The following is a 25,489-nucleotide window of genomic DNA, read 5'->3' as shown; positions in this document are numbered from 1 at the left end:
CAAACCGATTTGATCCATCCAATTCTGCCATCTTTGTCTCCCCAGTGCCATGACGAGGACACACTGAATTACGCTGCCCTGAACCTTAAAAACCCAAAACCCAGGAGACAGAAGAAAGACGGGAATAATGACACTCTGTATTCTGACCTCCGCTACAGAGATTATGAATAAAGATGCTTCTCATTCATGTCAGTCACACAGAGTGTTCTGGGTGTAGCTTTAATAATGTTCAGAGGAGGGCAGGGGAGCCAGTGCTTCTGAGACTGAATCACAGGATTTTACGGAGTTTGGTGTCAGTGTGTTTGGGGCGCATTTTTACTGGAAGTGCAAATGTTCAAGCCAGACTGGGGGCTGAGGGAGGGGGAGAGGGGAGCCACAGAGATTATTTCTTCATGGCATGGGGGGGAATAAGCGGCTTTAATGTTGTGGAAAGGCTGAGTTGCTGCAATCAGTTCTTTGATGTGACACATGCTTACTTGTCTCCCTTGTGTACCATGCTGAATGGTTTGGGGCAAACGCACAGGGACTGATCGATTATATTAAACAGATGAAAGAAACTGAATGAAAATTTCAAGTGTTCTTAATTTACGTTTTTCATTTAATGTTGTGTACTGTATGTATTTTTGAGTATATACATGTACCTGTATATGTACCTGTATATATACCTGTGTCGTTAATAACGATGTGGATAATTAAGAAAGAGGAGTTTTGTTTCTTGCTCCCTGTCCTGTTACTTGGCTCACAAACATACACACACATAGACACACACACAAACACACACACACACAAACACACATGCACACACACTCACACACACACTGCTACGGCTCTGTAAGAACACTACCATGCTCTTTTGTGTGAGTGGGGTGGGGGGTGTTAAATAAGATGAAAATGACAATGGCTGTACTTTTGTTATGTCAGTTGTGTTTCTATAGTCATTGTATCATATTCCACGAGCTTTTTATTCTACAAGATGTACAAGCCAGTCAGTGTATTCAGTGGGGTGTTCAGGAGTCATTAGGTTCTGAAAAATGTGTTGCATTTAAAACATAATGTACTTTTGAATACTTAAGTATTTTTAGATCCAAATACTCCAGTACTTTAACTGAAGTAAAAAATTAACTGAAAAACTTTGAGTATTATTTGACGAGGAGTATCTATACTTAACTCAAGTAGTGAAGTTGTGTACTTTGTCCACCTCTGTCCAAAAGTGACATACAGCTGTAAGCTGTTTTGGTTTGTTTGTCTGCTGAGTGCTTCTCTGCAGTGCTGCAGATGTTTCCACTGGTTAGATGCAGCTCAGGAAGACTGACCCACTGACTGCACTGTGCTGGGCTCACTTTGCAAAGAATAAAAACCACACAGAGAGAACAATATCTGCTGCTTGTAAGACCCTGTTTCCTCTCTACCTCACCCAGGTCACGCTTTCAAGTATTCAGCCTAAGTTATTTTATCCAAACAAGCCACCATTATTATTCATACAGCTGGACATTTGACTGGAGCACATGATTGCTACATATCACTACCCTGTACATGGAACAGAATGTACAGTTTTCACAACAGAACTTTAGAAAAGCAAAATTCTCATCAGTCCACATCTCTAACCACCACACATCCTAGGGTTCCCATTTATAATGGTATACTTTTGTTTTATTCACATTCTTTTTCATCACACAGATAAACACCATCCATTAATCTTACAGCATGTATCCTGGTCAGGGTGATGGGGACGACACCACCTATATCGAGTGTGATTTAAGGCCAAGACCTTAAAAGGGAGAGTCAAGACTGAGGCTTGTTACAAGAGCAGTGGGGCACAAAACAACAAACAACATCATTATGAATGTAAAAGAAATGTATGTATTTATAAATATAGGGTAATAATAGAAACAAAAAATAAGAATATATTACATACAGAGGAATATTATAGGAATATTAAAATTAACTTATACACAATCCTTAACTTATACAGAATCCTATTGCATGTAACATTATTGCTCATGTGCCAGATATTAGCCTCCCAAAGGAAGCTGCCACACAGGGAATAATGCACTGGCTCAATGCAACACTGCATATCAGTGAATAAGGAGGAACAATATTGCAGATCAACAGCAGATAGAAACTGTATCAGAAGACAGTGAACAGGGGAAAAGTTCAATGAGCAGAGTGCAGATTATAAAGCCTGACTGCTGTGGGGCCCAATGACCTGCGGTACCGTTCTGTCACACGCTGGGTGTCTGAGTCTCTTACTGAAGGAGCTGCTTTACCTACTAAGGAGGCTCAGATCTTTCAATGTTTGTAGGAAAATGCTGACTATGTTCTATCACTGTGGTGGAGAGCGCAGTGTTTTTTGCAGCTGTGTGCTGGGGCAATGGGGTGTAGGCAGCTGATGCCAACAGGCTGAACAAGCTGATTAAAAAGGCTGGTTCTGTCCTGGGGGTCAGACTGGAGAACCTGGCGGAGGCGTCTGAGAGGAGAATGCTGAAAAAGCTTCTCAGCATCATGGACAACCCCTCCCACCCCATGCACGCAGACATGATGGGTCATCAGAGCTCCCACAGCAAAAGACTAACTGCCTCCAAATGCAGAACGGAACGCCACAGGAAATCCTTTCTACCGGTGGCAATAAGACTGTATAACTCTTCCTCATTCTGTAGATGACCTTCTCAGAATCTGTCATTAATACTCATTTGGATCGGGCAATATTACTCCTCTGTTTGTTATCGAATGTTTGTTTTATCCATCATCACATGCTGCTATTGCAATTATTCAAGGCACAAACACTTAGTCACTTTTCATTACACATGCACTAATAATCTGTTATTTTATTATGTTTGTTATAGCTTAGTTATAGTTTTCTCTTTTTTAACTTTTTACAGAGTATGAGTATTTATGTGTATTTATATAGTTACAATACAGTATCACTCATAGCTATTTTGCACTATTATTTTCTTCACCTTACCTTTACTCCTATTGTTGCACTGAGCATGTAAAGGACAAAAGAATTTCCCTCGGGATGAATAAAGTTTTTTCTTATCTTATCTTATCTTATCTGCCCGGGCCTCCATAGTCTGCTGGGGGGGGGGGTGAGAGGTGTCACATAAAATTGATGACGGCCTTGTTATCAGCCTGCTCTCATCCATCTACTCTACAGTGCCAAGGGACGCTCCTCCCTGATGATGAGAGGAGTCTAAGCATGTGGACATTTGGGATAATGTGAGTTCAGAACTGGATAGTCAGCTGTACGACTTCCAGTCTGTAGGCAGACTCATCGCCTTCATTTATGATGGCAAACGCAGTAGTATCACCTGCAAAATTCAGGATCTTCACTGGAGCAGCAGTGATTTGTGTAGAGACTGACGAGAAGGGGGAGAGCACAGAGCCTGGAGGAGCTCAGTGCTGAGGGTCAGCGTGTCTGATATGTGCTGTAAACATACAGATGTCCCGCATTTGTGGAACATTTTGTTTGTGCTGCTGTTTAAATGTGTTGTTGACGCTGCAGTCAGTAATTTTCCACTAGCAGTCTCACCTCTGCATTTTACAGGAAGACTGACCGACTGAGAGCAGGGTGTTTGTGTCTCTCGTCTCAGTGAGCGAAAACCACACAACCGTCAGGTCCTCAGCTCAGGCCCTCTGCTTCACGTCTAATCACAACAGAAGTCATTTAAGGTTATCTTTCGTATAGAACAGGTCTATACATTGTACTTTTATTAAACAAACTAAATAGCCTTATGTTAATAATTTCATTTACAAAACAGCTTTTCTCAAAAAAGCTACAAATAACGTGGTAAACATCGAAAAGTAATGTTTGAGAATGTTATCTTAGCGATGTACGTGGATTTTAAAAAGTCTATACATTTCACACTCAGAACAAGTGAGGAACACACCAGTGTTTGTTAAAAATAAAAACTGTTAAATGAATAATTCATGTGTAAGATTTTTAGCATATTAAAATTATTCAGTTCTATCTATGAAAAAAAGTTAATCATTATTGAACTACACATGACTTCTAAGTTAACTTTTAACAATGTGTTTATTTCTGATACAATTTCATTTGCTCTCAATGTACGTGCACATAACAACAACAACAACAACAAAAGAAGACTACAAAAAGACACCAATGGCATATATACCCAACTGAATGAACGATTTTGTGAGTTATACACCTTCTTCTTTCCAGGATATACCGTATGTGCGTTTGCGCACATGCGTGTGTTTCGGTAAAAAAATGAAATAATCCAAAGCACAGTATGCAAAGACACAGAAGTGGGCCATAGTGCAGTGATGCAGCTGTTACAGGTCCCAGGACCGCGCACAGATGAAAATGTCATTTAACAATATGTGTTATATAAATCTCAATTTATGCAGAGCAAAATAAACTGGAAAGCCGTCCATAGATCCGTGCTTAATTGTGGCCAGGATATAGTGGCCGATATAGTCTGAGCAACATTGAACAATGACAAATATATACTTTTTCACATTCTGGTTCAGTGTAACAGTGAAAATAACTTCTAATTAAACTGCATAAATGCCAGGACAAGATACCAGGCAGCGTAAAAAAACAATTAGACATTTAACATGTTAATAATAAGATATATATTAAAAAGATGACTAACACGGGCACCCTTTTCACAAACCACGTTAATGTTCGGTTTGTAAGAAGCGAAGAGCAATCCTGCACTTTAAATCACTTTACCATTTTGACAATACAGTTAAACACCTGTGTGTAACATTTGGGACATGAAACAGTAATTATTTACTGTACTAACCTGTTCTAAAACTAAAAGAGCACAGACGGGAGACATCCGTGGTGTTTGTATTCCAGGCGTTTCTTTACCTGAAGAAAATCCCGCGAAACTTCAACTAATGTTCCCGTTAGGCTATAACCCCCTCTGGCGGTGCACAAAGGAATATCGATTCTAGTATTACTTTTGAACAAAATAACCATAAAACTGACGGACAAATTGGGATAAATTGGGACAAAACTCTTGTGTGCGTCACACAGCGAGCAAAGATGCTGGAATAAATATGAGTATGAGTAAATACAAAAATGGACTTATTGTATAAATATCCAGGACACACAATATATACAGCATATATGCAGCATAAACAAACATACAAAACAAACTCTCAACTAACTATATTACTGCAAAATAATATTTTCAAATACGTCATTTATTTTTGCATTTTATGACCGGGGATTGCGCCCCTGGGATCTAGCCTGGGTGAGCCCGTGCATTAAAACGCGCGTCATTCTAGAATTCAGGATGTCTTATCAATCATTTTCATCGTTCTGTGCATGGTGAGGGACTTATTTACTCTCTTCCGACAACGAATCCTTATAACTTATACGGTATCGATTATTATTGGTTGATTTTAGCAGATATGTCATACTATATTAGAAAAATACAGTTTTGAGCTGTACGATTAAATCGCCTTTAATTTATTAGGTAGTACCCATTGTAAGTTATGTGTTTTAGTGTAAAGTGTTATCCACATCGAACAGCGTAACATACAATAAAATTCTTTTGATTTAGAGATAAAATGGCCACCAAGCGACCCCACTCCGATACTCTCGACGAATCTCCGTCGAAGAAAAGGAGGAAGAGTCAGGAAGCACAGACTAGCGAAGCGCAGACTGCCGAAGCGCCTCGCTGTGACACCCAAGAACTGGGATTCAAAATGCCCCGCAAAGGTTTGAATCAACAGATGACTGTCTTTGAGAGAGAATGAGAATTCTAACTAAAAAAGTTAACTTTTTCTGACATAGGCATCTAATAGGAAAACTAATGATAATGCAGATTTAACAGACCAAACTCTAGGATAGGTATGTGGTAATGAAATATTAATGCTGCTATTTAAAATTAATAGTGAAGTATCCTCAAGTCTGTTCTCATGGAGAAAGTGCCATATGGATTCTTTTCTTCAAGTGTACCTGTCTAATGTTGTAGAACCTTTGGAGGAGCTTTATCTCAAGGGGAAGCTCCTCGGACAGGGTGGTTTTGGAGCTGTCTATGCCGGAAGTCGGAAGAGCGATGGCCTCCCAGTAAGTCCCCAAGTGGTGTGATCACAACATGCATAGTGATATCTGTCCAGAGATCCACCTTATCCTGTAAAATGTGACACCATCTCAATACACTAATTTTTTTCCCCCTTTAGGTGGCCATAAAGTATGCCAGAAAGGGTGGCATGCAGATAGAAATGGTAAGTGTCCTCAGCCATGGAGCTCGGTTTCTTTAGATTCATTTCTGTCTAAACAGTTGCAGCTCTAGCTTAAGCTCAAAGCTGCAGGGATTTTAGGAACTGTAGCAGCCTGGATTGAAAACTGGTTAACTGACATGAAGCAGCGAGTCATTATTAGAGTCACAATGTCACAGTGGGCCTGCAATCATAGTGGGGTACCGCAGGGTTCAATTTTAGGACCACTATTGCTCCTAATTTACATTAATGATATTCACGCCAATACATACAGTAAACTGGTTAAATTTGCAGACGACACCAAGGTGGGTGGTGTAGCAGGTACTGATCTAGCAGCAGAGAGGCTACAACGGGATCTGGATCTAATTAGCGACTGGGCTGATACCTGGCAGATGTAATTTAACATAGATAAATGTAAGGTAACCCATTCAGGGAGCAGAAATATAAAGATATGTACAGATATTTTATGGGTTCCACTGAAACAAAGATAGCTGATTACGAGAAAGATCTCGGTATGTATGTTGATGCTTCCATGTCCCACTCTCGCCAGCGTGGGGAAGCAATAAAAAAGGGCAAAAGGATGTTGGGGTATATCTCTAGGTGTGTGGAGTTTAAATCAAGGGAGGTGATGCTACGATTATACAAATCCTTGGTAAGACCTCACCTAGAATATTGTGTGCAGGTTTGGTCACCATACCTTAAGAAGGACATTGTTGCCTTGGAAAAGGTGCAATGTATGGCTATGAGAATGATTCCTAGTCTTAGAGGAATGTCTAATGAGGAGAGGTTAGCTGAGCTGAATCTGTTTAGCCTCGAGCAAAGGAGACTAAGGGGGGATGTGATCCAGGAATATATACGTTTCTAACAGGTCTGGATGCTGTTCAGCCAAATGGCTATTTCAATATTAATTTAAATACTAGAACTCGTGGCCATAGGTGGAAATTGGTGGGAGAACATTTTAAACTGAATTTGAGAAAGCACTTCTTTACTCAGCTTGTTGTTAGAGTATGGAATAGTCTTCCTGCTAGTGTAGCGCAAGCTAAAACCCTGGGTTCCTTTAAATCAGAGCTAGATAAGATTTTACCAACTCTGACCTATTAGTTAACTTCTCCCCAAACAAGCTTGATGGGCCAAATGGCCCCCTCTCGTTTATACATTTCTTATGTTCTTAACATATGTACATCCCCTTCATAGCTTGGAGTTGACGAGCCCATCCCCATGGAGGTGGCCATAATGACCCTCGTCAACCTTCCGACACCCTGCAAGAACGTGATTAAGCTTATCGACTGGTTTGTTGGGACCAATGAATATATTATGGTTTTGGAAAGGCCGGACCCATGCCTGGACCTCCACGAGTTCTGCAATTCCAAAGGAGGATTCCTAACTGAGGAAGATGCTAAGCATGTGCTGGTGCAGGTTCTCCGTGCTTTGCGTCACTGTCAGGAGGCTAACGTCCTGCATCGAGACCTGAAGCCGGAGAACCTGTTAATCAAAACAGACACTCTGGACGTCATACTCATTGATTTTGGATGTGGAGACGTCTGGATGGATGACTCCTACAGGGAATTTGCAGGTCAGCAAGAGAGGCTAATTAAAAACCTGTCATTCTGGATTAGTAGCAGGTAGTGTTTAACCCAGTGTTCAACAAAACTAGATTTGTGATTAAACTCCCTGTAGGGAAGTTGGATTTGAATTCTTGGGTCCTAACCTGGCTCGCTTCAGTAAAAATACCCAGCTGTACGAAAAGTTTTGTGAGATATTCACCTTGTTGTTTCAGGGACAAATGCCTACGCTCCCCCAGAGTGGTTCCGCAAACGCAAGTACCGAGCTGGCCCCGCCACGGTCTGGTCGGTGGGGGTCACGCTCTTTGAGCTGGTGTGCGGCTACCTCCCCTTCCGCAGGAAGAGGGCACTCGTTTCTGGCCACTATAAATTCCCACCATGGGTCTCTCCAAGTGAGTAGCTTACACTTTGCTCCGTGACTCAAGTTCCACGAGAGGGAATATTATTTTCCGACTAACTGTGCAACTTTCCCAATCTGTTCCTTGACAGACTGTCGTAATCTAATAAAACAGTGCCTTACTGTTAAAGTGGCAGATAGGCTGAGGATGGAGGAGATCGAGCTCCATCCCTTTCTGAAGTAAAGCTGACAGTGGGCTCATTGCAAAAAGTACTTCTTGCCTCTAGAAAGGTATGCTGCTCTCTCACTTAAAAATAAAAGATACAGATGATATAGCAGTTGCTTTGCATCAAGTTAGCTTGTAACCCTTGGGGATGGTTTATAAAGCAACCATTGTTGTACTTTACTTTAGAAACTTAACATGTCACCATTTGAGGCAAGGGAGAGGAAGTCACTGCTGAGTCTTGGGACAGGTAAGAGAAAACCGTCCTTGTGTCTCATTCATGTGTTCACCACAAAGGTCTTCATGATTTATTTTGCTCTTGAAACCAGTGAACAAGTCTATTTCCAACAACTATGGACAAAAATGCTCTGTGACTGAATGTTTTGCATAGGTTCCAATTCCTATTGTTTCCTAAACTGCATTCTTTTCTGTACATTCATACTTTCTTTTGCAGAAGATTGATGTGATGTGAGCATTAAGATGGGAGGTGCAGAGATACAGCGCCAGCGAGACACAGAAAGATGGCATGAACATGGCAGTGTTCTGTGACGCCAGGCGTCTTAAATAATGCTGAGCTGTGCCTCAATAAAGATTCAATTATGCAGATGCTCTTTATATGTGTTTTTCATCTCTTTTGGTGTCTCTAACCATGGTTACCTGAATATCCAAGTCATGTTATGATGATCTGACCTGAATTAAGACGAGGGCAGAGTAAAGGGGGAATCCAGACATCTTGGGGTGATGCATGCTGGGTACTTTATCTAGGATTGTATTTAATGATTTACTAAGAGTCAGAGTCTGGCATGTGTAATTAATTACAACTTTACTGAGCAGCACTACAACAGATACAGTGATTTGCACAATAGTGGCTTTGTGTCTCCCTCAGACCCAAATTTATACTTGCTGCAAACACTTTCTCTCAGTCACTCATGCTTGTCCTGCATGTCTTAAGGGTTGTTTAAGGTAAAACTAATGCTACTGTAATTCTCATTTGGGCAGCATATGTCATCAAAATGTTTCTCAGCATAGTGTAGCATACTTGCTGCTCGGTTTTGAGGAGTAGGATGTTGCAGTTCTGCTCCAGCTCGTGGGAGTAGTTCTTCACTGGAAGCACACAGATATGACCAGAGTAGTACTTCCCTCTTGGACCTGTAGCAGACCATTAATGTAAATTGTTTGTCAAATGCATTTTAGATCACTGAGGTAGGATATGCTACTAGCTTGCAAGCTGTGGAATGCCATCTTTCTACAACACTCCTCAAAAATCTGCAAGGAAATTAGACTACTACCTACAGGAGCATCTTGAGACATGATCATGTACAACTACTGAAGGTTATGTTATGGTGCCATAAAATGAAACGTGTTTTACACCCTACTATGTGTTATTTTATACTAGAAGCAGCAAAACATCTCTTCTACAACAGCTGAAAAAAATATATAATAAAAAAATATTTTATTAATTTGTTATAATCATGTCATATGACAAACGTCATCTTCGCCTGTACGTAGTGGTGAGCAGGGTTCCCCTAACTGCTAATCAGCAGAGGTCACTTTTTCGTTAGTGGATTAGCATTTCTGCTAACTTTGAAAACTGTCAGCAGAACAATTAGCTTTCACTAACTGTAAATCCACTAACATTTTCACAGGTAAAATGAATAAAGTTTAACAGTCAAAAACATTAATAAAAGTTAAAATCATACAGTACATATTTGTTCCTGTCTATTGTGAGCATGTCTGTAACAGTCTACCTGGCATGCTGTTGACTGACTACTTAAAAACACTTGATGCGAGTGGTCGATAATTTTTCGGATTTAAGATAGTCCAGCTAAGCAAGGTACGTTAATTGGGGCGGTGGGCTGAGCTACGGATCACTGCTGCGCTTTCTCTGCGTTTGCGGATTCCGTTGTCTTCGTGTTTCTTGCCCATGGTCAACCTTGTCGCCCAAACTAAGTCATACGCGGCTTAATTTGCCTACAAGGAGTGTTCGCAGCTACACATACTGTACAGTTTTTAGTTAAGACATTTTGAAAATACAAAATAAAATATAAACAGAATTTTTAAGCTATGGCACACATATTTATACAGGTACGCCATTGTAAGGAAAGACTGAAATTAGCCTTGGCCAGACTGCCATGTTTTCAGCTAGGTAGCTATCTGGCCCAGGCTAACTTCAGTGTCATCAGAGTTTCATGCCTGCTGTGTACTATGTATTTCATATTTGCCTTACCCAAGATGAATAAGACCTCTGCATTCCATTTGGAAATATGGCTTCTTATTCAAATGACTGTGAACAATTGACCAAAGTGTCATGCAACCAGTTTACTGTTACAAATGAAAAATCATATTATGTCCAGGTAATTCCACCATTTTCAATACAGGAAGACTTTCTTATACGAAATAAATATATGTTCTATAGCTCAAACCATTTATTCATACGATATTTTGTATTTCCAAAATGTCTTGTAAAAACTGCATCATGCACAAACATTCCCTTCTAGTGGTGCTGTAAATAAGAAGCTAACTTAAGCCGCGTGTGACTTTGCCATTAGTTTGGGCGACAGGTTTGACCATGGCCAAGAAACAGGAAGACAACGGAATTCGCAAACGCACTGAAAAAGTGCAACAGTGATCCATGGCTCCGCCCACAGCCCCGATTAACATGTATTTGCATGTAGTGAACTTGAAAGTAAAAAGGCAAAGTAGGAAATGAAAATTCTAATTGGAAAATGAAAAGTCAAAAATTTTATTAAATTTTTTAATTTTTCAAATCTGATTCATACATGAGTGGAAAATTAAAATGCAAATGGTGCTATTTCATTTTCATTTTGCAGGATTATTGTGCTGAGACTTTGGAAACTAAATGGCAAAGTTTCTTTTTATCATTTTAATTTTATTTTCTGCAGAAAATACCTCCCATACCCAAGCAGCTTCACTGAGGGCAAAATATCAGCATGGGAAATTTGCAAGACAGGGCTTCTCTGACAAAAGGATCATTGTTCAAAAGAAAATTAAATCAGCTTTTGTTAACTGTAATATACAAACACCAGAGAGATTATACTGGAATCACTGGGGACCATATATTGAGGAGGTGCACTAGAATGGCATTTGCATAGGCAGAGATTTTAGCATGATTGTGCATGAAGAATTTTGATGACTTGTGGTATGAAACTGTTACACAGTCTGGAGGAACCAGCACACGTGCTTCTATACCATTAAGCAGAATGCAAGAGAAAGAAAAGTCCATGTAGTGGGTGGAACTGGTCTTCCACAATATTTGTGGTTCTGCACATCTTCCATGTATCTTGATTAAAAATAATTGCTATGTCCAGCGGCAAATTTGGGCAGATACTCTGTTCCAGTCCCACCCACTGAGCCTCCCTGTCCTGGGTTATCCATACCACTACTGATATAAGTTGGGCTGCCAAGTAATATTTTTTTAAATTAGGTAAGTCCAGACCCACATTCTCTTTTGGGTTTAACAGTCTTTTCAGTTCAATCCTGGGTCTTTTGTTTTGCCAGGTAAATTTGGATAACCATTTATTGAGCGTTTTGAATGTGGATATAGGGACCCCTATGGGCAGGGACTGGAACATAAAGAGAAGCCTAGGTGGTATGTTCATTCTAATGCTCTCCACTCTCCCCAATAAGGATAGAGGGAGGATTTCCCATCTTTCGAGATAATTCTTTATTTCACATAGTAATTTACTATAATTAGTTTTGTATAAGTATGACATACCAAGGATCCCTAGGTATCTAAAGCCATAACTGTGGAATCGAAATTTAATATTTGCGAGCTTTAATGCAAAAACTTTCTCTGTAGTATACGTGTGAGTAGGTTACTGTAAAATTTGGACGAATCTTAAACTTAAAGCAACAGTAAGGTGTAGCGATCAGGAAGTTCAGTATAGGACTAAACATGCAAGGGAAGAAGTAGATAATTAGTGAAACTTTTGACTGGGCTGGAAATCTGAGGAGTCATACGTAGATATATTACACAGCAGATATATTTGTCTGCTTTTGAGATGGTTGACGTGACATATTTTCCGACGCGCGCTCTCTGTCCGCTGGTGGGAGTGTGCTCACCTGTCTGCATCGGGGCGGAAGTCCGCCATGCGCAATACAGAGAGCAGAGGAGAATTGTAAAGGCGCGACCATGTAGAGACAAAAATGACAAGCTTTTGTGTAAATAAGATAAATAGCATAAGGCTATTTAGTTTGTTTATTAAAAGGACAATGTATAGACTTGTTATATAGGAAAAGTAACCTTAAGAACATAAGAGATTTACAAACGAGAGGAAGCCATCCGGCCCATCAAGTACTTTTGGAGAAAACTTACCTAACAGCTCAGAGTTGGTAAAATCTTATCTAGCTCTGATTTAAAGGAACCCAGGGTTTTAGCTTGTGCTACACTAGTAGGAAGACTATTCCATACTCTAACTACACACTGTGTAAAGAAGTGCTTCCTCAAATTCGTTTTAAAATGTTCTCCCGCTAAATTCCACTTGTGGTCACGAGTTCTAGTATGTCATGTCACCGCCATCCAGACCTGTTAGAATCTTATATACCTGGATCATGCCCCCACTTAGTCTCCTTTGCACGAGGCTGAACAGATTCAGCTCAACTAACCTGTCCTCATAAGACATTCCTCTAAAACCAGGTATCATTCTCGTAGCCCTACGTTGCACCTTTTCCAAGGCAGCAATGTCCATCTTAAGGTATGGTGACCAAACCTACACACAATATTCTAGGTGGGGTCTTACCAAGGAATTATACAATCATAGCATCACTTCCTTTGACTTAAACTCCACACAGCTAGAGATGTAACCCAACATTCTATTTGCCTTTTTTATTGCTTCCCCACACTGGCGAGAGTGGGACATGGAAGCATCAACATACACACTGAGATCTTTCTTATAATCAGCTACCTTTATTTCAGTGGAACCCATAAAATATCTGTACTTTATATTTCTGCCATATTTCTGGATGTGGCAGTGTGTGAGGAGATGGAGACTCTGATAAAGTATCATAAAGCTAATAAGAACACAGAAAGGTGTAACAAGAAAAGGAGTGAGCAACTGGAGGTTCTGAGGTTATGGCAAAGGGAGAGGCCTGGAGAAAAGAGCAGAAAGTCATGAGAGTGTGATGAGTGAAAATCAGGCAGGAGTCAAAGGTGAAACAGAGCAGGAGGAGTTACGACTTCCTCTGTATCAGGGACTGTATCTGTTAGTAGAAGGGCCACCTCTGATATTTAAGGGCCACTTTCCAGTAATAGAGGGCAAGATAAAGTTCAGAGGGGAAGAAACAGAAGGATGAAGAAAGTTGTTTATATGGGTACAGGGAAGTGAGCGACCTGCGGCGGCAGACCGTGAAGGAAGGACTGTGAGGGAGTGATATAATAATAGAAGGCCAGGCATGTGGGTTTAAGAAAAAGGGGGGGATATAAAGGTGGGGTGCGGAGCAAGTGGTAGGGCTGCAGAAGGGCTGATGCATCTGATGGACAGCCCTAACCCTCCATGTAGAGGATGGAGTCAGTTCCAGGAGAAGGAGATAGAAACGGATAGTGAGGAAGGAGTAGAGGAGGATAATGCAGATCATAGAACAGTGGGAAGAAGGAGGGCTGTGAGACTCCCGATAGGGACACTCTGATGCTCCCCCTGGTGGTGAAAGGAGCACAGACACAGTATGTGTCATGGGTAGAACAGTCCTGGCAGACGGAGCTGGAAAATGGATGAAAGTATTTGAGGAGGAAACTATAGGACGGCTCTTGGTGATGGGGGACATAAAAGCGGTTCAGGCTTGTGTCCTGGGGGTAGACGGAATGGAGAGAATGCTGGCAGTGGTGACAGGGACTGGGTGTGGCTGAAATGAAGGTGGAGCCCGTAAAGGAGGGGGAGAGCCCAGCTGCCTATCTGCAAGCCCAAGAAAAGCGGTGGAGCACTGAGGCAGAGCAGGACCTGCAGGATTCGGTGTTTAGAGGTCTGTACCAGAGGGCACTGCAGGACACGCTCCCGAAGCCAGTGAGAAGCAGGCTAAGGCAAGTGGTGGGACTTATTACTATTCCTGAGGAGCAGCTGATCCACGCTATTGACTTGTACAGAGAGGAGGAGGACTCTGCTGAAGAGCATGAGAGGGAGCTGACGAAGAAATTGAGTTAGTCACCGCCAAAAAACAAGGCCTAATTGGCCTCTGGTCCCTAATTAGAACAGAGTGAGTATATACAATGGATGGGGGTTTCCTCAGAGGGCACCCATTTACTCACAAATTTGATGATCCTAGACCCCTGGGAGACTGGGGAACAGGCTGATTCAGCTGGTGTGCTGGAGCTGTGATCAGCCTGGACACACCTGTCCAACCTGCATGTTCCAGAATCTTGTTTAGTAGAGGTTCAGATAGGGGCCAAAAATGTAAATATGTCTAAACTAACATCAGAGCATATCCCAGTGAATTTGTTAGGCAGAGATGCTTTGTGTCAGCTGCAGATGACATAAAATGTACGAAGGGGGAGTAGAGGTACTCAGTGGACAGTTCACCCTTCTGCAACAAAGGTTGTTGTCCAGCAGGGATAGTATAGCTTATACGGATTAGAAGAAGTTATTGGAAAGGTTTGGGAAATCCTAGAATAGTGGGGACCATTTATACAGGAACAATATAGCAATGTGCTAAATTGGAAATAGGATAAATACAGTTGTTAGTTGTGATGGGAGATTTCAGTGATCCTGGAGTGAGGGATGAGTGGGATCGAGACCGAGAGAAAGACGGGATGCGCATGACGGCAGACTGGATAATATTAGGCCCTGAGGGAGTAGCCATTCAGATACGGAGGATGGGAGTAGTGGGAGAATGGTACAACACACCAGAGGAGGAGCCCCCCTTAGCAGTGGCTTTTAATCAGCCCACGCTGGATCTGGGAGAAATGATGGGGCGAGCAAAGCAGGTGGTTTGGGTGCCGACAGAACATGGAGGAGTGCAGGCAGCAGCAGGAGAGAAGCTGGTAAGGAGTCAGTCGAGTGCAGAGAGTGTAGGAGATTTCAGAGGTTTGTGGTTGTGGAGCATGATTGGAGTGCAGTGTGAAGGGAAATAAAGGACAGAGGAATGTTGGCAGGAGATGGAAGTGCCTGAGGAGGTGTGGTTCCGCTTTGGAACCCCGCCCCTCCCATCTGTGGTCAACCTTCCCCTTCTCAGTCTCTTATTTCTGGCCAGACGCGAGATCTTCATGGTTTATGCAGCGTGCAAGCGTTTTTCCCCTCCTTGTGTTCCTGTCTTCCTGTGTACCGATCTCTGCTTCGCCTCCTTGGCTCCGAGTCATGCCTGGCGCGCTTACTGCCATCTACGATCAGCCGACCTGGATTACCGACAGCGTCTGCCGTTTCAGCCCTCTGACAGCCGACGCCGGACCCCCGGTTACATAGGATGGATGGATGGATTCGAGCTTGTATTTGAAATAGAAACATCGCAGCGGTTCTCAGGCAACAGCTGGACATATTTATTTTTCAGCTTGGAGTTGTCTGGCTTTAAACGATTACATTGAAGCAGAGGTACTTGTTTTTGGTAAAAGCAAGAAATATAAGTTTTGTGTGTCTGTACTCTGGTCTTTACTCCCTGCACACATTGATGGCACGGAAGGACAGTCACTGCAGTCACCTATTCTCACAGACTGACTTTCTCCTTTAAGTGCTGATAATGCAGAAGAAGATGGATCATTGGCTTGCTTGCTTAATAACCACAAGCACCCATATTACAGAATGAATGAGACTGAAGTGGATGGAAGGCCACATCATTCTGTCTGCAGTGAAAGAAATAATAGGAGTTGGAATTGATTATGATTATGGAGAAAATGGCTGGCTATGGTGAGAAAGCTGTGGAAATTTGTGCCAATTCACATCGGTGAGGGCATAAAGGGTAATTTCTTTCAGTATGGGACGAATTTGCATATTTGTGCGAGGAAGGTAACAAAAGTTCACTAAAGTACACTATATTAAATTTGAATGTCTTTAATTAAAATGTTATGTACAGTATAACACTGCACCTTTTAACACTTTGCATGTCTGGCAGTGAAGGTCACATTCAGTTTGCTGAATGTATTCTCTGTCTTAAATGGTCGGTCTATTTTTCCTTCTGCTGGATGATGTACCCAATTTTCTAATAAACAAAGAGTATAATGAACAAGTTGATGTTCTGTGTGTCTGATACCTGTACGTGTTTGGCAAAGCAGTATATAGTTACTGCCTACATTTTTGGCTGTGCATGTGTGATTTTGATGGGAATATTATATTTTTATATCTGTGTGTAGATTTTTTCAGCAATAATTGAGTTTATCCTTCTGTACAGTATTTAAGGTTTTGGTAATTCATGATTTATTTGTATTTGTGCAGTGTGCAGTTACCAGGTTATAAATAAACAAATAAATAAATGTGACATCAGAAGAGATGTACAATCACAGTAAAATGTGTGAAAGTAATGGAATGTGAAAATTGTTTGTGCTTATAAGTCTCCACATGTATAAAACGGTTGTATACCATAAGGAAAAGGAGCAATGGATGAATTACATAAAGTGCTTACTGTCCAAAACGAAAATGAGTCATGTTTGGCGTAACATAAATATTCAGAATTCAAGAATCATATGTCTTTGGAATCAAGAGAACTATCAGCTAACTTCACCAAGTCACCATATGGATGCAAAATCAAAGATTTCTGCCTGGCACTAAGCATGTATTCCTCTGTCACGTCACCGGTGGGAAGTAGGACCCAAATGCAAGCTGTAGGGCAGAATCCCCTTCGTGGGGAGTTTTATTGACCACCAGGTTTGGGCACAGAGACGCAAACAGACAAGGACAACTGGAGAAGATAGGACTGGGCACTTTACCAGACTAAGGAATGGGAAAACACAAGGAAGCTGATAGTGACTGACAGAAGGGGAGGAACATGGGGTGAGACTAATAGACACCAAGCGTGGTTCATCAGGGAGGAGAACTGGAGGGTAAGGTTGACTAAATGGGCAAGACATGACAGTAAACGCCCCCCTCCCAATCCTGTGCCCTCCGGGTACAAGGGCATCATTAAGGGGACACACAGACCAGGGCAAAACCAAGGACAACAGGGGAGACTAACCCCAGGACACAACTCATGACAGGCCAGGTAATCCAACAGGGATGCTGACTATGGACCAAAAGACAGACAGTGGGTGTCAGTGGGTAAGTGGGAACAAAGGACACAGTAGAAGGAGACAAAAGGGAGGGATTGGGCATCAAAAGGACCAAAGATGGCACAGGGACAGACAAGGCAGGACACAACCAGACAAGACAGGCAAGCAACGGAACCAGTGCAACAATAATATGGCCAGGAGAGGGGAACCTAAAGCGGGAAGCAAGAGTGACTGGAGTGGGGGCTGGAACAGTGAAATCGGGCTAAGAGGTGAAACCAGGGAGAGCCACGGGGAAGCAAGACTACAGACCAAAGACTGAGGTATTAGGAGGGGCAAGACACTAGGTAGCATGGGAGGTAAAGTGAACAGTTCAGGGCCTCTGATGGGCTCCGGGGTGCCGCAGAAGGGTCATGGCCAGGGGGGCCTTTGGAATCCTGTCTGGGTCTGTAGAAGCTCTACTCGTCTGTGGCAGCCGAGGGAAGAACAGCATCGGTAGACGGCGAGGGGTTGGCAGAGTCGGAGGGTGTCGAGGGTCAGGCAGGACAGGAACTGGACCAAACCAGGGACCCTGCAAAACAAAAACACAGGCCAGTACCAGCGCCATGAGGAGACCGGAGGTGGTTCCTTTTGGGAACCATTGGATGGGATAACCTGAAAGACCATCTTGGACCAAGCCTGGATCAGGAGGCAGGTCTGGGTAGCATAACCTCGTTTTTTCCTCCTGGACCTCAGCCCACGACTGGATTTCCGTTGACCCTGCCGTTGTCGCGGCGATAGCCTCCTCGGCTGGGGAAACTTTGGCCACGGGGCTGACACCACGGAGTGGGACTCAGGGCAAGACCTGGAGGCTCCCACTCCATGTCCTCCGGGGGAATGTCCTCCAGGTCAGCCCCCTCTGGGCTGGCATTGTCCGGAGAGTCTGATGACAGGCTGGTGATGCCTTAATCCAGGCTGGCTGTGCCTTAATCCATACTAAATGTAATTAAACATAATGAAATTTAAAAGAATAAAATGGTAATTAGAGGAAAATTTAACGTGTAAGTTTTAAAAAATGGGCTTTTCCTTTTATCCAGATGTCTGCAAGCGCTGTGACTCTGTGATGAATGGTGACGTATGAGATCCTGAGACTGGGCGACGCTTCCAAGGATGGGTGGCAGGTGGCATTTCCCAGGAATTACAGGCTGGAGATGCCTGAGGAGCTCTCCTGGAGGGAAGACAGAAAGAGAAGAAGGGAACAAGCAGAGGCTGTGGGGAGAAAAAGACTGCAGAACCAGTTAAAGTTGTACAGCTGGATGGTACAAATGCCCTCAAGTCTTGGTCCACGAGGGTTCCTGTTTTTAATTTACAAAAAAACAATAAATTAATTTAAAATAAATCTTAAGGCTTATCATTTACATCTGTCTAGTAGTTAAAACACATACAATCGATTAACTTACCTGGTGATTTTGGAACTTCCGACTCCAAAGCAAAATAATACAGATTACAAGTAAATGCATCATTCTACTTGGGGAAAAGGGATAAATTAAATAAAGGGTTAACTTTGGAATCTAAATCAAAAACAGCAATATCATATCAAGGGTCTTCAATACCTTTTTCCTGTGTCTGCTCCCTTTACATGTAGATACTGATATAAACACGTACCTATAAAATATATTATGTTTAGTTTATAAGCTTATTTCATTATAACAAACAAGCACAATCCATAAGTGCACTAGGCCTAACACATGGTTCAGAAGCCTCCTACCCCACCTTACACCAGCCACATGGACACCATCTGTCCAACTGGGCAACCTCAGCGTCTTGTGCCTCCTGAAACGCCACCTCAGTTTCTTCTTCTTCCTCACATCCTTCTTCCTGAATGGTTTCCAGCCATGATCTGCCTCCTTGTGACACAATAGATCCCAAAGCATTCCCTCTACTTTTCTCTCCTTCTCCCTTAACCTCCTCCACATTCACTCTTACCTCACATCCATTCTCCTCACCTCCATTTACCATATGCATTACATTCATACCAGCCTCCGCCCCCTCCATCTCACCATTGGACGCCCCTTTCTGATACCTCCACATTTTCCCAAGTAGCCCTTCCCAATCCCTCCTTATCCCCCCCCAACCTGGACAGTGGGGGTGTCGCTCGTGAGCACTCCTCCACACTGTCTCCCCAGTCGATCACCTTGTCACACAGGTTCCAGGCATCCCAGTACTGGGTGTTGATCCAGGCAACCGCTGTCTGAATTTGCTTTCTGAGGAGTAAATGATAGATAGTTAACCAACTATTTACAGTGATAATTAAATGAATAAAGACCAGACAGATCTTCAACCATAAAAAAACAGTTGCTATAATTATTATAATCATGGGAGTAAATTTCATTTAACAGTAGGGGGGGACAATAAATATAACATTTCTCATAAGCAATTTTTGAAGGGGACACAAATAATACAGTCAAATTGTACTTATGAAGATTTGTCCTCACAGTGAAAAACATTACTTCTGTCATTACTATTGTAGCAGGGAGACTGTGTCATTATGCTTATTTTCAAAGTTTTTCTCAGGTTAAATGACAAAGCAGATTTTTCTTCAAAACTATTTATTGCATTTTTTGTTATGTTGTTTACGGTCAAGCCATCAACATACAATAAAATTTAAACATGACTATTATTGTGAAAAAGATATCACATAAGTAATGTTTTGCATCAAAATCAACAATTAAATAACCAATTTACAGTAACTGTTCTATGCAAAAAAAAAAAACATCTGCAATTTAAAGCAAACTTACATTAATGAATGGACACTAAACAAAAGTACCAAATGTGTTTTTCCTGGTATCACGGGGCCCCACAAACTCCTGGCATATGTTGTTTATGTTAAAGTTGTCCAGCTCATCTTTCTGCATATTCAGACTAACAGACTGTTAAGTCCATCGTGGCCCATAGTAGCCCTTAGCCACGTCTTTAGTCTGCGCAATGCACTGAAGCTCCTCTCAGCTTCACATGAGGACACTGGAACCACCAACAAAATTCTGACAAGGACCTCAATCTGGTTAAACAAGCCTGAAGGGCCAGTGCTTTGGACAGGATCTTAGTCCGTATTCAATAAGCCTTTAGGTGAAAGGAGGTGTAAGAATGAGGATCTTTCCCCTTTTTAAGCATGAGAAATATTAGCTTGGGCAAGAGGTTCAGGTTGTTGAACATGTCCAATAGGAGAGAGGACAACTGGGGCCATAACTTTTTATAGAACTCTGAAGGAAAGCCATCGGGTCTGGGACATTAACCACTTTGCGAAGCAGCCGCCATGGTGGTCAGTTCAGTTACAGTGAGAGTGATAGTGACATCTAAATCATTCACAGCCACACATTCCTATGAAGGAATGGCTAAATCCCTAAAGAAACTATTGAACTCTAGACAACAAGTGAGAGGAGAAAAGCTTGAATGCATTATTCATTTCTAGAGGATTTGCTCGTAATAATGAGACCTTGTTTGCATCAGTAGTTCAGCAGTATGTTGAGACACTAGAAATTCATATTCTGCTTGTATCGTTAGATGCTCCTTATAAACATCAGCAGATGGGGAGAAACATATCAATTGTCAAGATCTGCTTCACGCTGTGTTAAATATGCCATCTTCTCCTTCCACAGCTCTCTATCATTGCTTACATATCAGATAATCTGCCCACTAGTATCGGTCTGCAAGGTTTCCAGCGATATGGAAACAAATACATCTGGAGATTTATTTAAAGAAAGAAAATTGGCAATTTGTTGTGAAATAAAATCAACAACGAAAGCAACTGAGTGTTGAACCGTCAAGGACACCATGTTCTAACAAAATTTTCGAGGAGACTGGAGCATGATCTGAGAAAGCTATTTTATCATAGCTACTCAGATATTGAGCAAGAAGTCTCTTATCAACTGCTCTTATCGACAATAGATAAACTATAGTGAGATGTTGGATATTTAAGTTATTTAATTTGTATGTTGATATTTTTTGCAGTCTGATTGAAAGATAATTCATTGCAGCTCTGAAGATAATTCTAAAGGTTCTAAACAAAAATAAATAAAAGACATTCCTTCCTTTGTTAAAAGGTTCTAAACAAACTGAAAACAACCCATTTGTTGTTACAATCGTCCTTAGTAATTGCTCATCCTGAATATAATTGTTAAAATAAAAGCAATACAAGTCTTTATTCCACTTTGTCATTTTTAAAATTGAAATACTGTCAAACAGAGATTCTAACTATGAACAAAAAACATATAATTTTAAATTTGAATTAAGCATATTTGCAAAAAAAATGTACTGTATATGAAGAATCGTTTTGGAATCGGATCGTGGATCCCAGAATCGTAATTGGATCGGATCGCAAAGTACCTAAAGATTCCCACCCCTAAGTGACAGTCACATAATGTTGGTGGGCTTGAGAGGTCTGGTGTGCTGTACATTTTTCAGTGGCTTTCTTCCAATTTCTAAAGCCTGTACTAACGAAAGCGGCATCAGGTCTATGACCTAAAGAGGACTGGTTTGAAACACCTTTGCTGAAGTAAAAACATAACACCCCTTACACTGATGGACTGTAATTTAGCCATGGAAAGTCTTGATACGATTTCTCTTGAAATGTCAATGACTTCTTTGAAAACATTTGTTTTTCGATACACTAGGGAGGTAGTTGTGCAGGCACTGAGATCTAAACTAAAAACTGTGCTCCCTGTGCTGCTGCTGGCAATATCATCTCTTTGTTCTGCTGTCTCCGGCTCCCTCCCTGGTTCTGAATCTGCCCCTTCCTCTACTCTCACTGTCTCAGAACAGACTGACTCCTAAAGCAGAAATAATGCAGGAAAAGATGTTTTCCATACTCATAATACTCAACTTGTTTACATTACACTTGTTAAATTGACAGATCATACTGTAAATTGGTGAGCCTGTGATGTTCATCTACTGAACAGCCACAACTCAGAAAACATTAAAGAAATTGTTCATCCAAAAAAAAATTCTGTCCTTATCCCTTCAATAAAAGCACAACACACTTACCTGACACTGTACATCTGAATGACCCTGCTCTACCTGTCCCTCAATAATTTCTGTCTCCTTTGCCTGCGATTGATATTGTGACATCAGTAGTCATAAGTACCCATTCTTAAAGCCAAATTGCCATAATATGTGAACTTTTCGTTTCGTTACTTGGCGTTTAGGTGCACTGAAAAATGTTCCTATGTCCATTTTCCTTTTCTCTGTCATTTTACCTAGTCTATGACACTGCAAGGCAAGGCGAGTTTATGCTGTAGCACATTTCATACACAATGGTAATTCAAAGTGCTTTACACAAAGAAAGTAAAACTAACATAAAATAATCACAACAATAAAAACAAGGAATTAAAAAAAGTTTCAATTTGTATTTAAAATGAATTAAGACACTTAAGAACAGAATAGAAACTGATTATACAAAAAAATACAGTGGGGTCAGTTTGGACGTAGCACAGTGCTCATTTAGTAAATGCACAGCTAAACAATATGCTAACTGTGGCCGTTAATGTTAAGTTAATATTATGCCAGGTCGTCACAAATAAAACAATGCATTGGAAACTGCTTTGGCGCGTTAGTTGCAGTGCACTATGGAACAAGTTATTGTAAACAAGCGAACGTTAACTACACAAGTAATATTTTAGTCGCTAATATATCAAATTCATGGGAAATTACATCGGTAATCAGCTTTTTTGCCGAAACTAATTTATGAATGAGTATGCATTAACTACATTAAAGATAATCTCTTTATTTAAAGTGAATAAAATACCCTACTTACTGGAATTCAACGTTAATAGATCCGCAGCCACACACCTGACTCGTGTGTGTAGAGTAGGTGAGATGAACTGAGAAAGCAGGCAGCGGGCCAAACCACTGTGAGGAATGGGGGGGACGCAACTGTTTCTAAATGCATTATTTGGGTTTGTTTTATTTTCTACTTACACAATTATTTTAGGTATACGTATATATATTTTTCATAATAGAGAGTGCGTTTTTTTAAATAATTTATTGGGGGGGGGACAACTCTCGGATGGGGGTGGGGGGGCATGTTCCCTCCGTCCCCTCCGCGATTTACGCCCATGATTATAATGAGTAATTGTGGGGTTTATTGCTTCCGTAGGATAAGCGGTTTGGAAAGTGGATGGATGGATGGATTATAATGAATAATTGTGGGGTTTATTGCTTTCAGGATAGGCTCCGGACACCCCGAGACCCAGTAAGATAAGCGGTTTGGAAAATGGAAATTGTGGGGTTTACAGAAAAAAAAAACTGTGCTGGCGATTATAACTAACATGGAATAGGAAACAACAGCGCTCCACAAGTGAAAACCCAGATGAATGCTACTGAGAACTGTGTTAACACTGATGAAACTAAGAGTATTTTTTAAATTCTGTGCAACATTGTTTTTTTAAAAATGCAATAGTCAGCTTGAAGCATTTACCTTATTACGAAAGCAATGCCCCAAATTACTTAAACATTTTAGGTAAACATTTTACCATCCATTACCGTAAGGGTTCCCAGCCCCCGGTCAGTGTACCGGTACAGTCCGCGCTCAGTGCTCAGGGGGGGGGGCGGGCTGTGCCTACCGTCCTGTTTATTACGGGTTCGCGCCGTATTAAAAAGAAAACTGTCTGTATTGTTTAGTGCCGGATTTCCGTTCGCATAGCCAATCTCCCACCATTCCGCATATTTTATCGTGGACACCCCGGCAAATTACACCGCCGTTTTAGGGATCAGTGACATTTTTTGAAGTTTGGGAAGATTTTACTAACCAAATAGCTGTCTATCATCATCACTTCGATATAAGAGCACCCCCAATAAAAATAAAGACCACAAGTTTTAATGACATTAAAAACATGCAATAATTTTATCGACATGTACTACATTAGTATAGTATAAAAGAGTAAATAGTCAAAGTAGCATAATATAATTTGAAGAATAAAAGGAAATTTTGGAGAGCTAACAAACTGCTCAATTGAGCGCCATTTTCATTCGTAGAGTTTGCTGTGCTGCAAACGGTAAAGAATATTTACGTTGTTTCTATGGAAACTACTCCCACTGTCCGCTTAACATTAATGTAATAGTACGTACGTTGAAATTGGCTAATGAGTTGTATTACGCTACGTGCGTATTACGTCATAACTCTTGCGTAACGTCCATTTAACCGGGGAATGTCGAAGACGTGCTATGTAGTTCAGATGTAGAAAGTTCTACGTTTCTTTTAAATGTTAAAGAAAGTTTCATAAAAACAAATTGTATAGCGAATGTTCAGTACAATAGGAAGCGTTATTTTATTCAAGCAAATGGAGCTGAGGCATAATATTTAAAGGAATGTTATTCAAAGGTAATAAGCTTCCACCACACTGCAGCTTAAATACACGCGTAATGAGGCAAAATACCGCTTTCTTAAATTAATTACATGATACGTGAATGTCCTGCTTTGTCTTCCAATAAGATAAGCTCGGTGGCTATAAAAACTCATACATTTAGCTGATACAAATTAATTTTGTCCTTTGGAAAAAAAAGTAGCTGATTTTTGGCTTGTTGAGGCTTCTACATATGACAAACCACAAGATGGCACTGCCTGAGCAGGCTTTTAGAAATGTACTGGAGTGCCACTAGCAGGCAAGCAAGTTACTTTGCAAGTTCTAGAGCACAGCAATGGTGTTTGACATTCTGTTAGCTATATACGCAGGGATGGATATAACTGGTAAGCAAGTACGCATTCACCTTTAAAAGCGATATGTGCAGCAATCGGTTGTTGTAACAGTGTGAATTCGTACGTACTTTATGTGCATTTGCGGCGATATGACAAGAAATTACCGTGCATTTTAACCTTTAATTTTCCTTACTTCTTTATATTACGTTTTCTCTGCTTTATTTCAGTCAGTCTAACATATTGCGCCACAGCCTTCAACCCAAATTTTCATAGCAGACTTCAGTTAGGAGTACGCCTTAGTAATGATTAACCTGGGACTCACCAGGGAGGTGTAGGGGGATACTATTGTAAATTGCTTAGT

General features: G+C 41.2%; 1 protein-coding gene across 1 annotated transcript; it reads left to right on the top strand.

Annotated features, from left to right (window-relative positions):
- Positions 1-5,544: 5,544 nt before the first annotated feature.
- Positions 5,545-8,341, top strand: LOC125722683 (serine/threonine-protein kinase pim-3-like). Its single transcript, XM_048998883.1, has 6 exons — positions 5,545-5,695; positions 5,952-6,046; positions 6,160-6,204; positions 7,393-7,771; positions 7,976-8,152; positions 8,250-8,341. Exons 1-6 carry the CDS (start codon positions 5,545-5,547, stop codon positions 8,339-8,341), a joined length of 939 nt encoding a protein of 312 aa, XP_048854840.1.
- Positions 8,342-25,489: the final 17,148 nt, after the last annotated feature.

This window comes from Brienomyrus brachyistius, unplaced genomic scaffold, assembly GCF_023856365.1.
Source record: "Brienomyrus brachyistius isolate T26 unplaced genomic scaffold, BBRACH_0.4 scaffold41, whole genome shotgun sequence".
Lineage (NCBI taxonomy): Eukaryota > Metazoa > Chordata > Actinopteri > Osteoglossiformes > Mormyridae > Brienomyrus > Brienomyrus brachyistius.
Note: the sequence above shows the minus strand (reverse complement) of the source record. Positions and strands in the feature narration are given on the sequence as shown.